Below are 13,658 nucleotides of genomic sequence, written 5' to 3' on the forward strand. Positions count from 1 at the left end.
AATAAATTTTAAAATAATTTATTTTTATGTATGTATCACAATATATAAAGATTTTTTTAGTTATTATAAATATTAAAATATTTTTATATGATAATAGGTGTGAACAAAATCAAACCACTATCACTTTTTTTTCTCCCATCACTACAAACACTGCTATGTGCTACCACATCAACATTTCCTATTTTAACCGCCATTCAATATTTACTCTTGCTTTGGCACTATTTCTCTAACTGGATATGTTCTTTTTATATATTATAGTATATATGTTGATGGCTTCCTCCTTCCTGAAGTTTTTTTGTGTGAATATGAAATAATTATTACTTGTCTAATTAGGTCCTTTATTAGTTATTACTATTGTATGTATGCGCAATCTAAGTGAGTGGCAGTGGTAAGGCCATTTGTGGCAGCGGAAGAAGAATGTGGTGGTGGTAATGGAGAAATTAGATCGGAGAAGATGAGAAAGAAAAAAAAGTTAATGTGGGAGAAAATAACACAAAATTAGAATATAATTTTGGATTTAGATAGAACTCATAGGAGTAAAATTAAAACTTTTTTCAAATAAGTAATAATAAAATTAATAGTTAACGATAAAAAATTAAATGTTGGAAATGAGTTTAAAAATATTAAAAAAAACATATTTTATCTTATTTACATTATTTACTTTTTTTTGTCACACATTATTATTTGGTCTTTTTACTGTTTTTTTTTTTCTTGGGCATGTATTTTTTGGGCTTTGGCTTTGAAACCAAAGCACAACTTAAAACCAAAGCACAACTTAAGAGGGGTAAGTCCAAACATACGCAGGACAGGATAGAGCAATGCAGATTCAATCTAGAACAGAAGCCAATAAGCCTTAACTTAAGTGGCACAAGTTTCTTTTTCTATTAAGAGATCTCAAGTTCGAGTCTCATCATGTGTAAACTTGACCAAAAAAATGGATATTATGTGTATGAGTGTAGTGTGTGAGTGTGTAATCTAGGATTGGGAGTTGTCCAATCCATCGACCAAAAAAGATACGTGGAATGTTTAATTTAATAGTTATACAAATGATTATATTAATTATTTTTAATTGAATGATTTTTTTTTCATTCAATTTTTTTATACAAAATCAACAATAACTGGATGTTCCATTTACTAAGTGTACAAATGATTATGACTTAGAAGATAATTTGAAAGTGAAATTTTTTTGACTTTTAATTATAGAATTCATTATTACAAAATTATTGTCTATCTAACAAAATTTATAAAAAACAAGCAAGATCACCACTGACTCGAACAATAATTGGACAATAATGGTCGTTGATAAGATAAAAGGTAGGTGAGAGAATAAAAAAAAAAGTTTTTTTACATGAAAAATATTAAAGAAAATGTAAATATTCCTATTCTAAATAAAAATGTTTCCTACTCTTATACATAGTAAAATATATAGAGAGTACAGAAAAAACGAGAGAAAATGATAAATTATGTGGGTCTTGTATATAATTAATATGCTTACTTTCTTTCTTCCATGCATGTGTATGCGAATATTGACCAATAAAAATAAGATGGATCATCCAATAGTACAAATTATTTAAATAAATCAATTCATAACCAACTTATAAAAAATAATTAAATATTGAAATTAAATTTTAAAATATATAAACTCTTGTTTCCCCATCTAAATTAAATGATGAGGTCATATTGGATTGTGAATTTTTATTGAAACTTGATCAAGTTGTAACAAAACACACACATCATTATGACAACAATTTTGCAAGAAATTAACAACACACCAATTTATCTTCTCACTCATCATGATACATTATTATTCTTTATTTTAGGATAAAAACTCAAATACAGTTAACTTCATGTGAAATTGATAGTTGAAAGTCATTAAATAATAATTTAGCCAAATCTTTAAATCATTTAACGACTTTCAACTATCAACTCTATATTAAATTAACTATACATAAACTTATTATTAATTTCTCATGAATTCACAATCTTGCAATTAAGTCTTACCTCTCCATTCTCCAACACCCCTACATTTCCAAGCTTTAACATGGAATCCGCAAATTCCTTAAAGAATACACTCGGATCTTTCGCAAACGCTTCGACGATCCATCTAGTCCTGGAGTCGCTAGCGAGCGACTGATCCGAAGAAAACAAACCTTTTCCTCCCAAAATCTGTGTGTAATAGTCATTATCAAACACCGAAGCAGTTGAATCAAGGAACTCTCCAGCATTAGGGTTTGTAGTATTAGGGTTAGGGCACTTGTTTTTGAGCTCTAGGGCAAACTTGATGTTCAAAGTTGGATCAATATCATGCAAAAAACTGAAGTTATGTATGCGAGATTGGAAAGAAGAACAGTGTGAGAATCCAAGAGTGTGGCCACCAGAAAGGGTTACCAAATCTTTTATTGATAAACCTCTCTTTGCGAAACTCTGAATGAGTTGCGTAACATTCAAGGTTGGAGCTGGTAGATTTATCGTGTCTGATGCCTTTGAAATTCTTCCATCTTTTCTTCCTTTTAGAACTTCCCAAGATGAACCTCCAGACTGGTCACAAAGGTTTAATTTATCATAATTAGCAACCATGAATAACATAATAATGTTTAACTTAGATGAAGGAAGTATGTAGAAATTACTCTAATCTTTTAATTAGTTATACTTTAATCTCATTTAGAATGTTGAGCTGTTATACTTGCAATTGTACCTATATATTTTATGTACTCTATCATATATTCTATTATGTACTCCGTTATCATTCATTCTAAAAAATATTATAATACAACTCAAATGTAAATCTCAACTCTGAACTCTGCTCTCTATCTTCTGGTACTTTTCATTAATTTTAGATAGGTAAAAATTTAGGTACATTCAATTTCATATAAAATTAATAATTGAGAATAATTAAATATTTAAAATAATTCGACATCTATTAAAGATTAGATTACATAGTTTGATAAAACCACTCAACAACATTTAATTGATTTCAGAATGTTTAGTAGAAAGGGATTAAAGTACCAAGGTTACAACATCTCTAGCTGCAATAGCGATTATATCGGCACAAGAAACAATGTGAGGGCAAGCTTTCTCAAGCTTGGCTTTTGCATCATCAATTACATAGAATGAGTGAACCGACAGATTTGGAGGCCCATCTTTCTCAGCTTTGTTTGTGTGAGTTGAATCCAACAATATTGATGCATCACATCCCTATAATCATAACCATATATATGAAAAAAAAGCTATTAAGATATAGTAATATGTGTTTGTTTAGGCATTATTATTTTAATAAAAAAAAATTTTAATAAACTTTTTTTTAATATATTTGACAAATTTTTAATGATAAAAGTGAAAATATTAGAAAAATAAAAATAAAAATATCTTTTTTGAGAAATTGTAATTTATATTTTTTTTAAAAGATTTTTTTTAAAAAAAATGTTTTTCATGTAATAAATAAACAAAAAAGTAGTTTTACATTGTTATACCCAAACATAATTGATAAATAAAAAGATCTTTTTGCATAAGATACCAAAATATAAAATTACTTTTATTTTTTTATAAAATCTTTTAAAGAAAGATAACTTGAAAAAAGATCTTTTTTAGAAGCTCACCTAAACAAGCCCTATGTACATACATTATCCATCTTTATATATACAAATGCATACCCTTATGAAACAGTCATGGAAGAACATCCTCAAGATACGTGCTGGGACTTTAGGGTCTTGCTTAGAAGCACTTTGAACCGTCTCTGAAATTATGTCTTCTATTTGTGGACATGTTTTCTCATAATACTTAGCATCAAGTTCTGCTTTCAATAGTGCTGTTGATAGTGTCAACAAGAGAACAGCTATTATTGGAAATTTCATGCTTCTTGTTTCAAGTGATTTGATGAAAATTGAAACAACATTTGTAGTGTATATATAGCTAGAATGAAAATTTAGTCGGTACTAACAAACTCAATAAGATTAGATGATTATCTGAGAATTAATAATAATGTGCTTTGAAGCAACTCAAGATTGGAAAATTAGTTTATACGTGCAATTTATTTGACTCTACTTCTTATTCTGCGTTAGAACCAAGTATATTCAATTCACTACCTACTAAACACATAACACATATTTCTTGGCCAATATACAAAGCAATTTATTTGATAGCTACTACAATATTTAGGGATATATATACCATTAAAGTTGCATAATATATTCTTGTTGATCGATGATTAATAATTAATATTGTTCTATTGGTTTATGCCTATCAAGTTGTAAAGTTGGTGATGATGGATGAGAGCGTGGAGTCCAATATTATATTGCTATGTTTCTTAGAAAGGTTGCTTTTATCTTATCTAATGATGACTAGAAAGAAACAAAAACAAACTAAGAAAGGGATTGTTCAATTCAATCATCATAGTTCTCCACAAATAATTATTGAAGAATCATGTGTTGTGCATAGATAGAGATTTTTTTTTTTTTACAAAAACGAAAAAAGAAAGAAGACTATCGTAGTTGGTGTCTGAGAGTAGGAAATAATATTTAAATCTGTACATCTAAATCTATAATATATAATTGGAATACAAGAAGTTTGATGCATAATTTATTTTTTTAAAATATTTTTATCATATATAATTTATAAAATAAATTATACATTTTACTATATTAGATATAAACTGAAGATCTTTTATTAAAAATATATATCGACTACTTTTATATTTGTAATTATTACACATTTATTTGGAAATAAAGCTACTAATGTAGTAATGTATGATCATAATTCATATGATATATGGTTATGGACCTTTTTGCATTAAGAAATATACTCTTCTATTTGCATTATTAGAGAGCTTAAAATTAATTTGACAAATCAACAAAGTGATTTTGTGTGCAAAGTACAAACTTACCCAAAAAGAAATGAAAACATTTTCTATAAACAAATTAGATAAATAAGCTCAAGGGATCAAATACAGAAGTTGAATCAAGAAAGAAAGAAAAAAAAATGAAGTATAAATATTTGAATATATAAGTGATGATTAACTAAAAAATCATGTCATGTGCTGGTAGTGTCCTTTCTGGCATAAAATCTCCGGTACATGGAATCAACTTTGGTAAGATAGAAGGTGCCTGCAGGTAAGTTGCTACAGTCACCGCTTGTCACATAGTCCTTTGCCCCATATCGGTGTTCCATCAGCTTCATTGTTTCTACAAATTTTTCAGGAGGAAACTGCAACAAATATATATATGCTAGTTTAGTATTTTAGTTACATGTTGTATAAAAGGATCATAGTTAAAACATGAAGTAATTTAGGTACATGGGTAGCTTGCCTAAATGCATATGTTTTCAATCTCAATAATGATATAACAAAAGAGAAGTCTTTTTGTACATTCGTCGTGCCTTGCACACCGAAATGGTACGTATTTATAACTTCCATTATATGTGAGCCTCTATCTTAATTTAAGAGTAACTAAACAATTACTTTCTCGCTTCAGAGGAGTTTTATCCGATTTCTTTATTTACAAACTTTTTCGTCATTTTTTGTTAACATGAAATGCTTAGAGCAACTTTATAATGATTCATATAATATTGTTATTGAAATGTAATGGTTAAGTGCAAAGCTCTATGAATGTTAGGTTTAATGTAAAATGATCATGAGAGATTGATTAATCAAATGGTTAAAGACAGCATACCTCAACTCTCTGCTTCAACTTGCCAGCCACATCCATCAATGTTACAATGTTGGACAAAGTAAAGGGGCCTTGACCTTCTTGAATCTTGAAGGAGAACATTGTAGCCGTTAAACCACTTCCATATGAGAACATAACTACACGTTTACCAACCTGCATTTCAAAAAATATAAAGAAAATAATCAGTCATTTGGGATCAGCCATTCACCTCATAAAAGATGCTCTAGGAAGCCCAAAGAAAGAATGGAACTATTAGGGGTGAAAATTGAAAAACCTTACCAGTGAGCTGTTCTCATTGTGAAGGAGTGATGCAAATGCTGCATAAAGAGATGCAGTGTACATGTTACCAACTTCTTTCGGTATTAACGTGCTGGGCTGCACCTTCGTGTCATATATCTTTTTCGAGGCTTGCTGGTTTGCCTGTAGAATCACAATGATCACAAACCAACAGGAGTTCAATTTATGATAATGTTTTCGTCAATTAACGACACTCATACTCGATGAGATTAGCTACCTTTTCAAGATCACGACCATTGTAGCTTTCGTCACCCGATAGTGATTTATAAGGTTCCAAGGATGTTCTGGCAGCTTCATCAACAAAACTGTATAGCATGAAGAAAATGAAAAGAACAAAATAGTTATAAATTGGAAGTTGAAAACATTTACTTATAACCATAGAGTCTTTTATGGTTCACTGAAACCTGGGATTTCTCAGGAAGTCATCGTAGTATAGCCGACCAAAGCTTTTTTGGACAAGCTGCAAGAACAAGTTACATAGAGAAACATTATAGGTAATCATTGTCTATTCATGTCATAAATATAAAAAAAAAAACATAAAGCCTGCATTACCTTGTTATATGGAGAATGAAACACAAAGTAATCAGCCTCTGCCATTGAAAAGGGCTTCCCCTCCAACTTTTCGAATCTAAACATGGAAGAAGATATTAGGAGAACCAAAACCAAAAGGAGAAAAGTTGAAAAAGCTTTCAAGTTCAGTCCATGCTTACTTCTCACAGAAAACCTTGTAGCAAGAATCAAGTGCCATGAGATAACAATTCTGCGAGAGTTTTCCATCAACAACCTATAGCAGGCCAAACCAAAAGGGTACCGAGGTCATAACTAGTCTATGCTTTATTCAATATATATACCGAACAAATCAAGAAGCACTCAAGAGTAACAAGTAATTGGCATAAATCAGAGGCTAAATCTAAACCTATCTAAATATCTGCACAAAAATTCAGAGGTAATGACAGAGCATTACTGGGTATTCACTTGCAAGATTTGGCTTGTAAAAGTCATAGGCATGAGCCATGTGACTGCCTCTGAACTTGCTTTCAAAAGCAATAGGAGCATCTGGCCCCACAAGTATGGCAATAGCAGCTGCTCCTCCGGTAGGACGTGCAGGTCCTTCAGCGTAGACCTGAACATAAAGTCATAGCTGTGATAATTGTTCGATGGTGTATATAGATGTGCAATCAAGCATTTGATTCATTGTTTGAGGAGAAAGTAACAGGATTAAAATAGTAGTAAGAATATTTTAACAAATGTTGAGACATGAAGACAATTTTTAAATAAGAAATCTGCTACATACTGCCTTTCTAAAACATTGTCCTGTGAAGTTAATTTTGTACCATCAATGAGCAAAGATGGTGAAATTCACTTATAAACATGCAGATTATAGAATTGAATTATAAGTTGAGGCTGTGCCACAGAAATTTCACAACCAACTCAAACCTAAAATGCTGATTCTAGGAAATTGCAAGATCAGAAATACCACATCTAACTTGCATTAGCTAGGAATTTCTGTAATTTTAAGTTCTTTCACAACCACGTTATTCTTCAAGTTAGTTATCATTTGATATATGTTAAAGTAATTGTTGATTTCTAAAAAACACTAGTCACAAGTGACAAGTGCTTGGATTTCCATGAAATAGATTCGAGTTCATACCGCGCTATCTGCACATATGACAAGTCCATAGCGACCATCCCATGAACTACTCTCCACCCAATTCACGCAATTGAACAGAGCTGCTGTTCCACCATAGCATGCATTTGTTGAATCAACACCTTCGATGTCAGTATTACCACTCTCCTGATTGTTACATGAATTAATATAAGATGCAGGAATCACATAAGCACATACAGATATATTTCCTTCCCTTTTACCCTTTTGAATTTCGACTCATATATATTTCAGAAAACAATAATTGGGACAAAAGTGGTAGGGGATAGGGCCATAGGGAATGCTGCTACAAGCTTCTATGTTTGTAAAATTCAACATAAGTTAATATTATAAGCAGAAAGATCTACAATCTTTTAAAGCGAGTCCCCATCGGTATGCTGTTTGTTTCCTAAGATCAACACTCAAAACCAAAACAGAGAATGAGATAGAGATACCTCGAAGAGTTGCATCAGGAAGGTCTTAATGGATTTGCTTTTGTCAATGACAGTTTCACTACCAACTTCCATGCGTCCAATTTGTTTCGGATCAATCTTATACTTTTTAAGAAGCGAGGATACAGCTGTCAAGCTGCAATTCAACAGCCCAAAACAAAAGCAAAAAGAATAACATTAGAAAATAAAATAAAATCACTGTAAGCCAAGCCATTGCAGCTCCATCATACAGGTTCACAAAGCAGCATTGATCAACTATCAAAGCTGAAATAAACGGCACCCCCTTATGATGGACAAATACTTAATTTTCACTCATCTATGTTTATGCATATCAAATATTATCATCCTAAACATGTTAAATTTGTGATTGATTTCTCTTAATAGAATTCTCCTAATTATGTATTATTCGACACAGACACCTCAATATATATAAAAGAAATTCCAAGTAAACAAAATTTCTTTTCTCTTTAGAATCTCAGGACAACATATTATGCTGTAACCAAACTATTAAAGAAATTCAAATCTAATGATAAATAGGATTGATATATGGGATATGGCAATGAAAAATTGGTAAGTGACCTCATAGAGATAACATCTTCAACCTCAGTGCAGAATGCCAAGCAATCTTGTCCAAGCCCAATAGTGTATTTCCCTTTGCTGGCCCCATCGTGAGCCTCCAAAGCTTCCTGCATCAAAATCACGCAACACCCCACAAATCAAAACCGTTAAAAATCTCAACTTTATCACGAAATAGCAACAAAACAATCACAATTCACAATCAGACATACCTGTTTTACGCATGTGGGAGGAAAGTAGATGTCCATGGCAAGGATTCCCACATTCTTTGGGTGCGAAGAAGCCATGGAAAAAGGGTAGATTTTTTCTCACTTGTTGAAGATCAGAAGAAGAAGACGGAGGAGGTGGAGGAGGAGGAGTAGGTGGTGCAAGTGGAAAGTTGTAACTTGTAAGTGTGATGGAAGAAAGAAAGAGAAAGAGTAAATGGTGGCTTATTGAATCAAAAAAGATGCTGACTTGGAAGTTGCCCTGTTCAGCTGATGCCATTTTTCCTTGGCGCTCTGTTTTGTGTGGTAGATTTTGTGCCTCTTCCCAACTAACCCCTCCTTATGTGGAAATTTTGATGGGTCTTTGAGTTGAATGAGGGGTTCATTGTTACCCATTAATTATGATTGTCATTCTTATCCGTGGGTGAAATTATGTTTCTTAATCACTACTATTTAATTGGTTCAAATGATTGATCATCATTAATTTATTAGTAAATAGAATTTAATTTTGATAAATTTACCTTGTAAAACACTAAAACGTTTTGTACATTTGTTTTTTAAATGATCATGTTGATCAATTTAAAATGTAATTATTTTTATTAATATGATATTATTTAATTAGTTGTATTTATAAAATTATTTTTTTTGATAATGCATTAAAATTAAATTTTTAGATACTAGACTTAATGACTACTTAATAAAAAATTTGACTACAAGATTATTCACCTAAAGAGCTTTTATTGCATTTATAACTAACAGAATTAACTAAAATGAGCTAATTAGAGTTTGTTTTATGTTCTTTTCAGAAATTTAGGTAGAGGATAAGAAAATTAAGAAACTATTAATGTTTAGTTTGAAAATTCCATGATGAAGACATGTTTATTGTCTTTGTCTTTGTCCTTTTGGCTTATCATGGTCCACAGCTAGCCACATAGGAATAGGATAGATTGGACCAACAATAATAGAGTGATGCAAACTCAAAGTTAACACAGATCTTAGGTTGGGAGTCTCCTCATTAGTAAGTAAAATATTGTTCCCTTGACATGCCTTGATTCTTGAATAAAATAACATCTTCCCATGTTAAATAAAATAGTAACACTGTCTTGTTCAAGCATTTGTTTACTTTTGTTTAATAATATTATTATCTGTATTATTTTTCTTTTTGTAATATGTGCACTATAGAGTAATGGAGCTTCCTGAAACAAATACTTTTTTTCTTTTGCATTTCACAGAGTGAATAATTATCTATATAGTTGCTGAAATCATCTCCGTTTTCCTTGGAGAATCAAATCAAATTTCCATATACAAGAAATAACCTTCATCCAAAGTCACACTCTAGATAGGCACTTACAAGATAAAGAAATCAAGAACAATGATGAACAACTAACAATAAATGAAATTTAATTGGTTGAAATGAATAATCAAACTTCAATTGTTTTCTGATTGAGAGCAGTGTATCTCCACCTCTCCTTTTCCACAAAATCTGCATCAAGAAACCTTGCAACAAAAGCCCAAAGCCTATATACATCTTCAAAACTAGCCAAGAATCCTAATGCAGCAGTAACCACACTTATTCCAACTTCACTATCTCTATCTTTCTTCTTCTTATTATTATTGCCTTTCACTTCTTTTTTGCTCTGAAGAACTCTTCCTTTATCTTCTGCATACTTATCTGCAAACCAAATATGATGCAGGAATCCATAACCGATTGAAATGTTGCTCCTATCAGCAAGCTTCTGAACAAGAACAGGCTCAACTTTTTCACCTTTCCAATCAAACACATTGAATGCCAAAGCTGCTCCTCTATCAAACTTCACTCTTGGACCATATATCTTCACCAGTGGAAACTCTTGTGTGTGTGGATGCTTAAGCTTCACCATTGAGTTCACCAACCAGTTTATCAAGTACCTCGCCCGAGTGCTAATCAGTATTGATCCCAGAGAATCCACCTGATCCAAACCCCTGCATTCAATCTCAAACCCTCCATTTTCACTTCCTTGAGCAACACTCTTCTTCTTGAGATTAGCCTCCTCAATTTCAGAACCTCGATGAGATTGCGCCTCTTCTTCATCTTTTCCAGATTCTGTGGCTTGTCTAGGACCCGAGAATGATCTCATTGAGGATAATTCTTCTTCTTCTTCTTCTCCTTCTTGTTCTTCTTGTATGCTACATATAGTTTTTTGTTCAAGTTCTAAGTCAGTGCCAGAAGAATCCTCGGATAGATGTATCTGATTTTGTGGCACAAGGTTCACAATTCCTGCAGAAGAAGTAGCTTCCATGCTCGAAATAGCAGATTTCTTGACGAAAAGGCAACCAAAACCAGAAGGATTCTCACCATAGACCTTATAGAAAGAGCAGATTAAGAAATCAGGGAGAAAGAGAGAGAGGCCAAAAGAGTCCATGTCCTTTGGCCCCAATGCGCATGCATCAACCAACACATGCCAACCATTTTCTTGTGCTACACTCATCCAAAGATAAGGGTACCTTGTTCCTGTTACCCTTGAGTGAAGTGGAAAGACAAAAAGACCCTTCTTTTTCTTCTTATTCTTCCTCTTGCCCACAATGATTTTCCTCAATTTTGTTGTCTGAATCCTGAACCTTGGCCATGCGAATTCAGCTGAAATAGCCCTTGCACCTCTCTTCTCTGAGGCACTAATCATGTTTCCAACAGCTTCACTTTCATAGTCATAAACTGTGAGAAGCTTCCTGGAAGATTGGAACTGGTATGAATCTGCAACAAGCTTGAAAGCTGAGGTTCTGTTTGCTGTGAAAACCATGTAATAATCAGTTTCAGATATGTTGAGGAAATTCATGATTCTTTTCCTCATTGCAGACTCAAATTCTGACTCTTGTCCACCATGGATCAATAGTGTTTTCAGATTCCCAGTCTTGGAGGATAGGCTGAAGAATGGAATTCCAGGATATTGATTTGAAGTTGAAGTTGAAGTTGAAGCAAGTTGTGATTTTGATGCATCCCCATGATAACGTTGTTGTTGTTGGAGTTGAGAATGGGAGAATAGGCCAACACCAATGTAATCAAGGCAAGTGTGATTGCTGAGATGGTGATACTCTTGTGCTCTAACATGGTCAACAAGTTCAGTCTCAGAATACTGAGGGTAAACTTTGTTGAATTCATTGAATGATTCATGAAGAGAAGGAAGTGACTCATGGTTTGTGAAGTTTGTGTTTGGAAAGATGGAAGATGAAGTTGTTGCTACAAAGTTGTGGCGACATTCAGAAGAACTGTTTCTGATTTTGGTTCTGTTGTTGATGTTTGGTGATGCTGCTGATGAGTTGAAAAATGGGGTTGGACAGCAACACTGAGAGGCCTCATTTTGGTTTTGGCCAAGCCTCTCCATTATTTTCTTTTCTTTTTAGTTTTTCTTTCTCCTTTCTGTGCAATCATAAACAATTCTACTTTACTTTATATATATAGTAATTTGATATTTTCTTGTGCCATGAGATTCTTAGGTGTTGTATGGCAACCGGCACAAATGGAAAAGCACAAACAGAAAAGAACAGAAAAGTGTGTGTACTGGTTTATAGTTTTTATGTATTTGGATTCAGATTTGAGGTGGCTGAATACGGCAATGAGTGTGGTCCTATTGAAAAGGTCATGCTGTTCAATTTGGACCTTGTCTTCCATAATAGTATACCTTCCAAAATGTTGACCTCTTAATTAATTATTGATACTATTTCCAATTGAAATTGCCACAGGCCAAGCAATCTCATCCGGTCATCCCTACAACTTCTTGTTTTTTTATCGTGGTTGTTCAGTTGTCTTACGGTCCAGCTCTCAAATTAAGTCTAAAATTGTGGTTGGTCCAAGAATTTTTTTACTGTGCATGTCGGCTCATTAAGAACGTAATATGGATCATATTTAGATAGAATCTTTCATATATCTCACACATTCTTTTCAAATTCCTACAACTTTTTGTTTTAATTCTGGTTGTTCAATTATATTACAGTCTAGCTCTTAAATTTGGTCGAAAATTGTGGTCGGCCCAAGAACATTTTTATTGGACATGTCAATCCATAAAGAACGTAAAATAAATCATATTCAGCTGCAACGGAATAGTCCTTGGCCTGTCGAGTCGGAGGATACCGTGGACAACTAAAAAAAAAGATAAATCATGAATCATGTGTATGTCTCACGCGGATATGTTTAAATTCTCACAAAATTCTCTTTTCAAACATTATAATGTCTAAAATATATAGGTGAAAATTCAGGTGAAGTTGACTTCACGTAAAGTTGATATTTGAGAGCCATTAGATGAAAATTTAGTCAAATCATCTAACGACTCTCAAGTATCAACTTCACGTGAAGTCGACTGCACCTAGGGCTGGCAATGGATAGGGTAGGGTAGGCTTTGGACCCTACGCTAACCCTACCCGCAGGTTTAAAATTTTATTAAAATTCTACCCTACCCTATCTGCGAGTTGAAAATCTCTCGATCCTAACTCTACCTGTACCCTAAAGTTCTAAACTTTACCCTATCCTACCCTACCCACAGAAATAAATTGTTATTTTGGCTTTTTAAATTATTGCAAATGATAGCACATGATTACATAAAACCATGAGTGAGTTTGACATAGACAACTATAAAAAGCATTTGCTGAATTGGTGAGGGCCATATATGTTTGTATGTATATAATAATATAATATCAGAAATTAAAAACAAGAAAAAGTCAGGTTCTGGAAAAAAGGACTAATATAACATAATAACTGCAATATTCTACTTACTTATAACTAAGAACTAATCACAATTTACACACAAACAACCATTGGAGTGGTTGAAGAATGATAACTTAGCCTTAAGTG

The 13,658-nt window shown here is 32.6% G+C and overlaps 3 protein-coding genes across 3 annotated transcripts; all 3 read right to left on the reverse strand.

The window, feature by feature from the left end:
• Window positions 1-1,766: 1,766 nt before the first annotated feature.
• Window positions 1,767-3,859, reverse strand: LOC107491009 (peroxidase 66-like). Its single transcript, XM_016111793.3, has 3 exons — window positions 3,651-3,859; window positions 3,007-3,195; window positions 1,767-2,538 (listed from the first exon to the last, which is right to left on the reverse strand). The coding sequence occupies exons 1-3, from the start codon at window positions 3,849-3,851 to the stop codon at window positions 1,969-1,971; spliced, it is 960 nt and encodes a 319-aa protein (XP_015967279.1). The 5' UTR covers window positions 3,852-3,859; the 3' UTR covers window positions 1,767-1,968.
• A 984-nt stretch (window positions 3,860-4,843) lies between these two features.
• Window positions 4,844-9,147, reverse strand: LOC107491223 (hydroxymethylglutaryl-CoA synthase). Its single transcript, XM_016112024.3, has 12 exons — window positions 8,843-9,147; window positions 8,634-8,740; window positions 8,058-8,190; window positions 7,609-7,752; window positions 6,922-7,080; window positions 6,668-6,741; window positions 6,510-6,585; window positions 6,362-6,417; window positions 6,175-6,262; window positions 5,940-6,080; window positions 5,664-5,813; window positions 4,844-5,199 (listed from the first exon to the last, which is right to left on the reverse strand). The coding sequence occupies exons 1-12, from the start codon at window positions 8,915-8,917 to the stop codon at window positions 5,026-5,028; spliced, it is 1,377 nt and encodes a 458-aa protein (XP_015967510.1). The 5' UTR covers window positions 8,918-9,147; the 3' UTR covers window positions 4,844-5,025.
• An 886-nt stretch (window positions 9,148-10,033) lies between these two features.
• Window positions 10,034-12,288, reverse strand: LOC107491221 (uncharacterized). Its single transcript, XM_016112023.3, has one exon. It carries the CDS (start codon window positions 12,193-12,195, stop codon window positions 10,258-10,260), a length of 1,938 nt encoding a protein of 645 aa, XP_015967509.1. The 5' UTR covers window positions 12,196-12,288; the 3' UTR covers window positions 10,034-10,257.
• Window positions 12,289-13,658: the final 1,370 nt, after the last annotated feature.

This window comes from Arachis duranensis, chromosome 5, assembly GCF_000817695.3.
Source record: "Arachis duranensis cultivar V14167 chromosome 5, aradu.V14167.gnm2.J7QH, whole genome shotgun sequence".
Lineage (NCBI taxonomy): Eukaryota > Viridiplantae > Streptophyta > Magnoliopsida > Fabales > Fabaceae > Arachis > Arachis duranensis.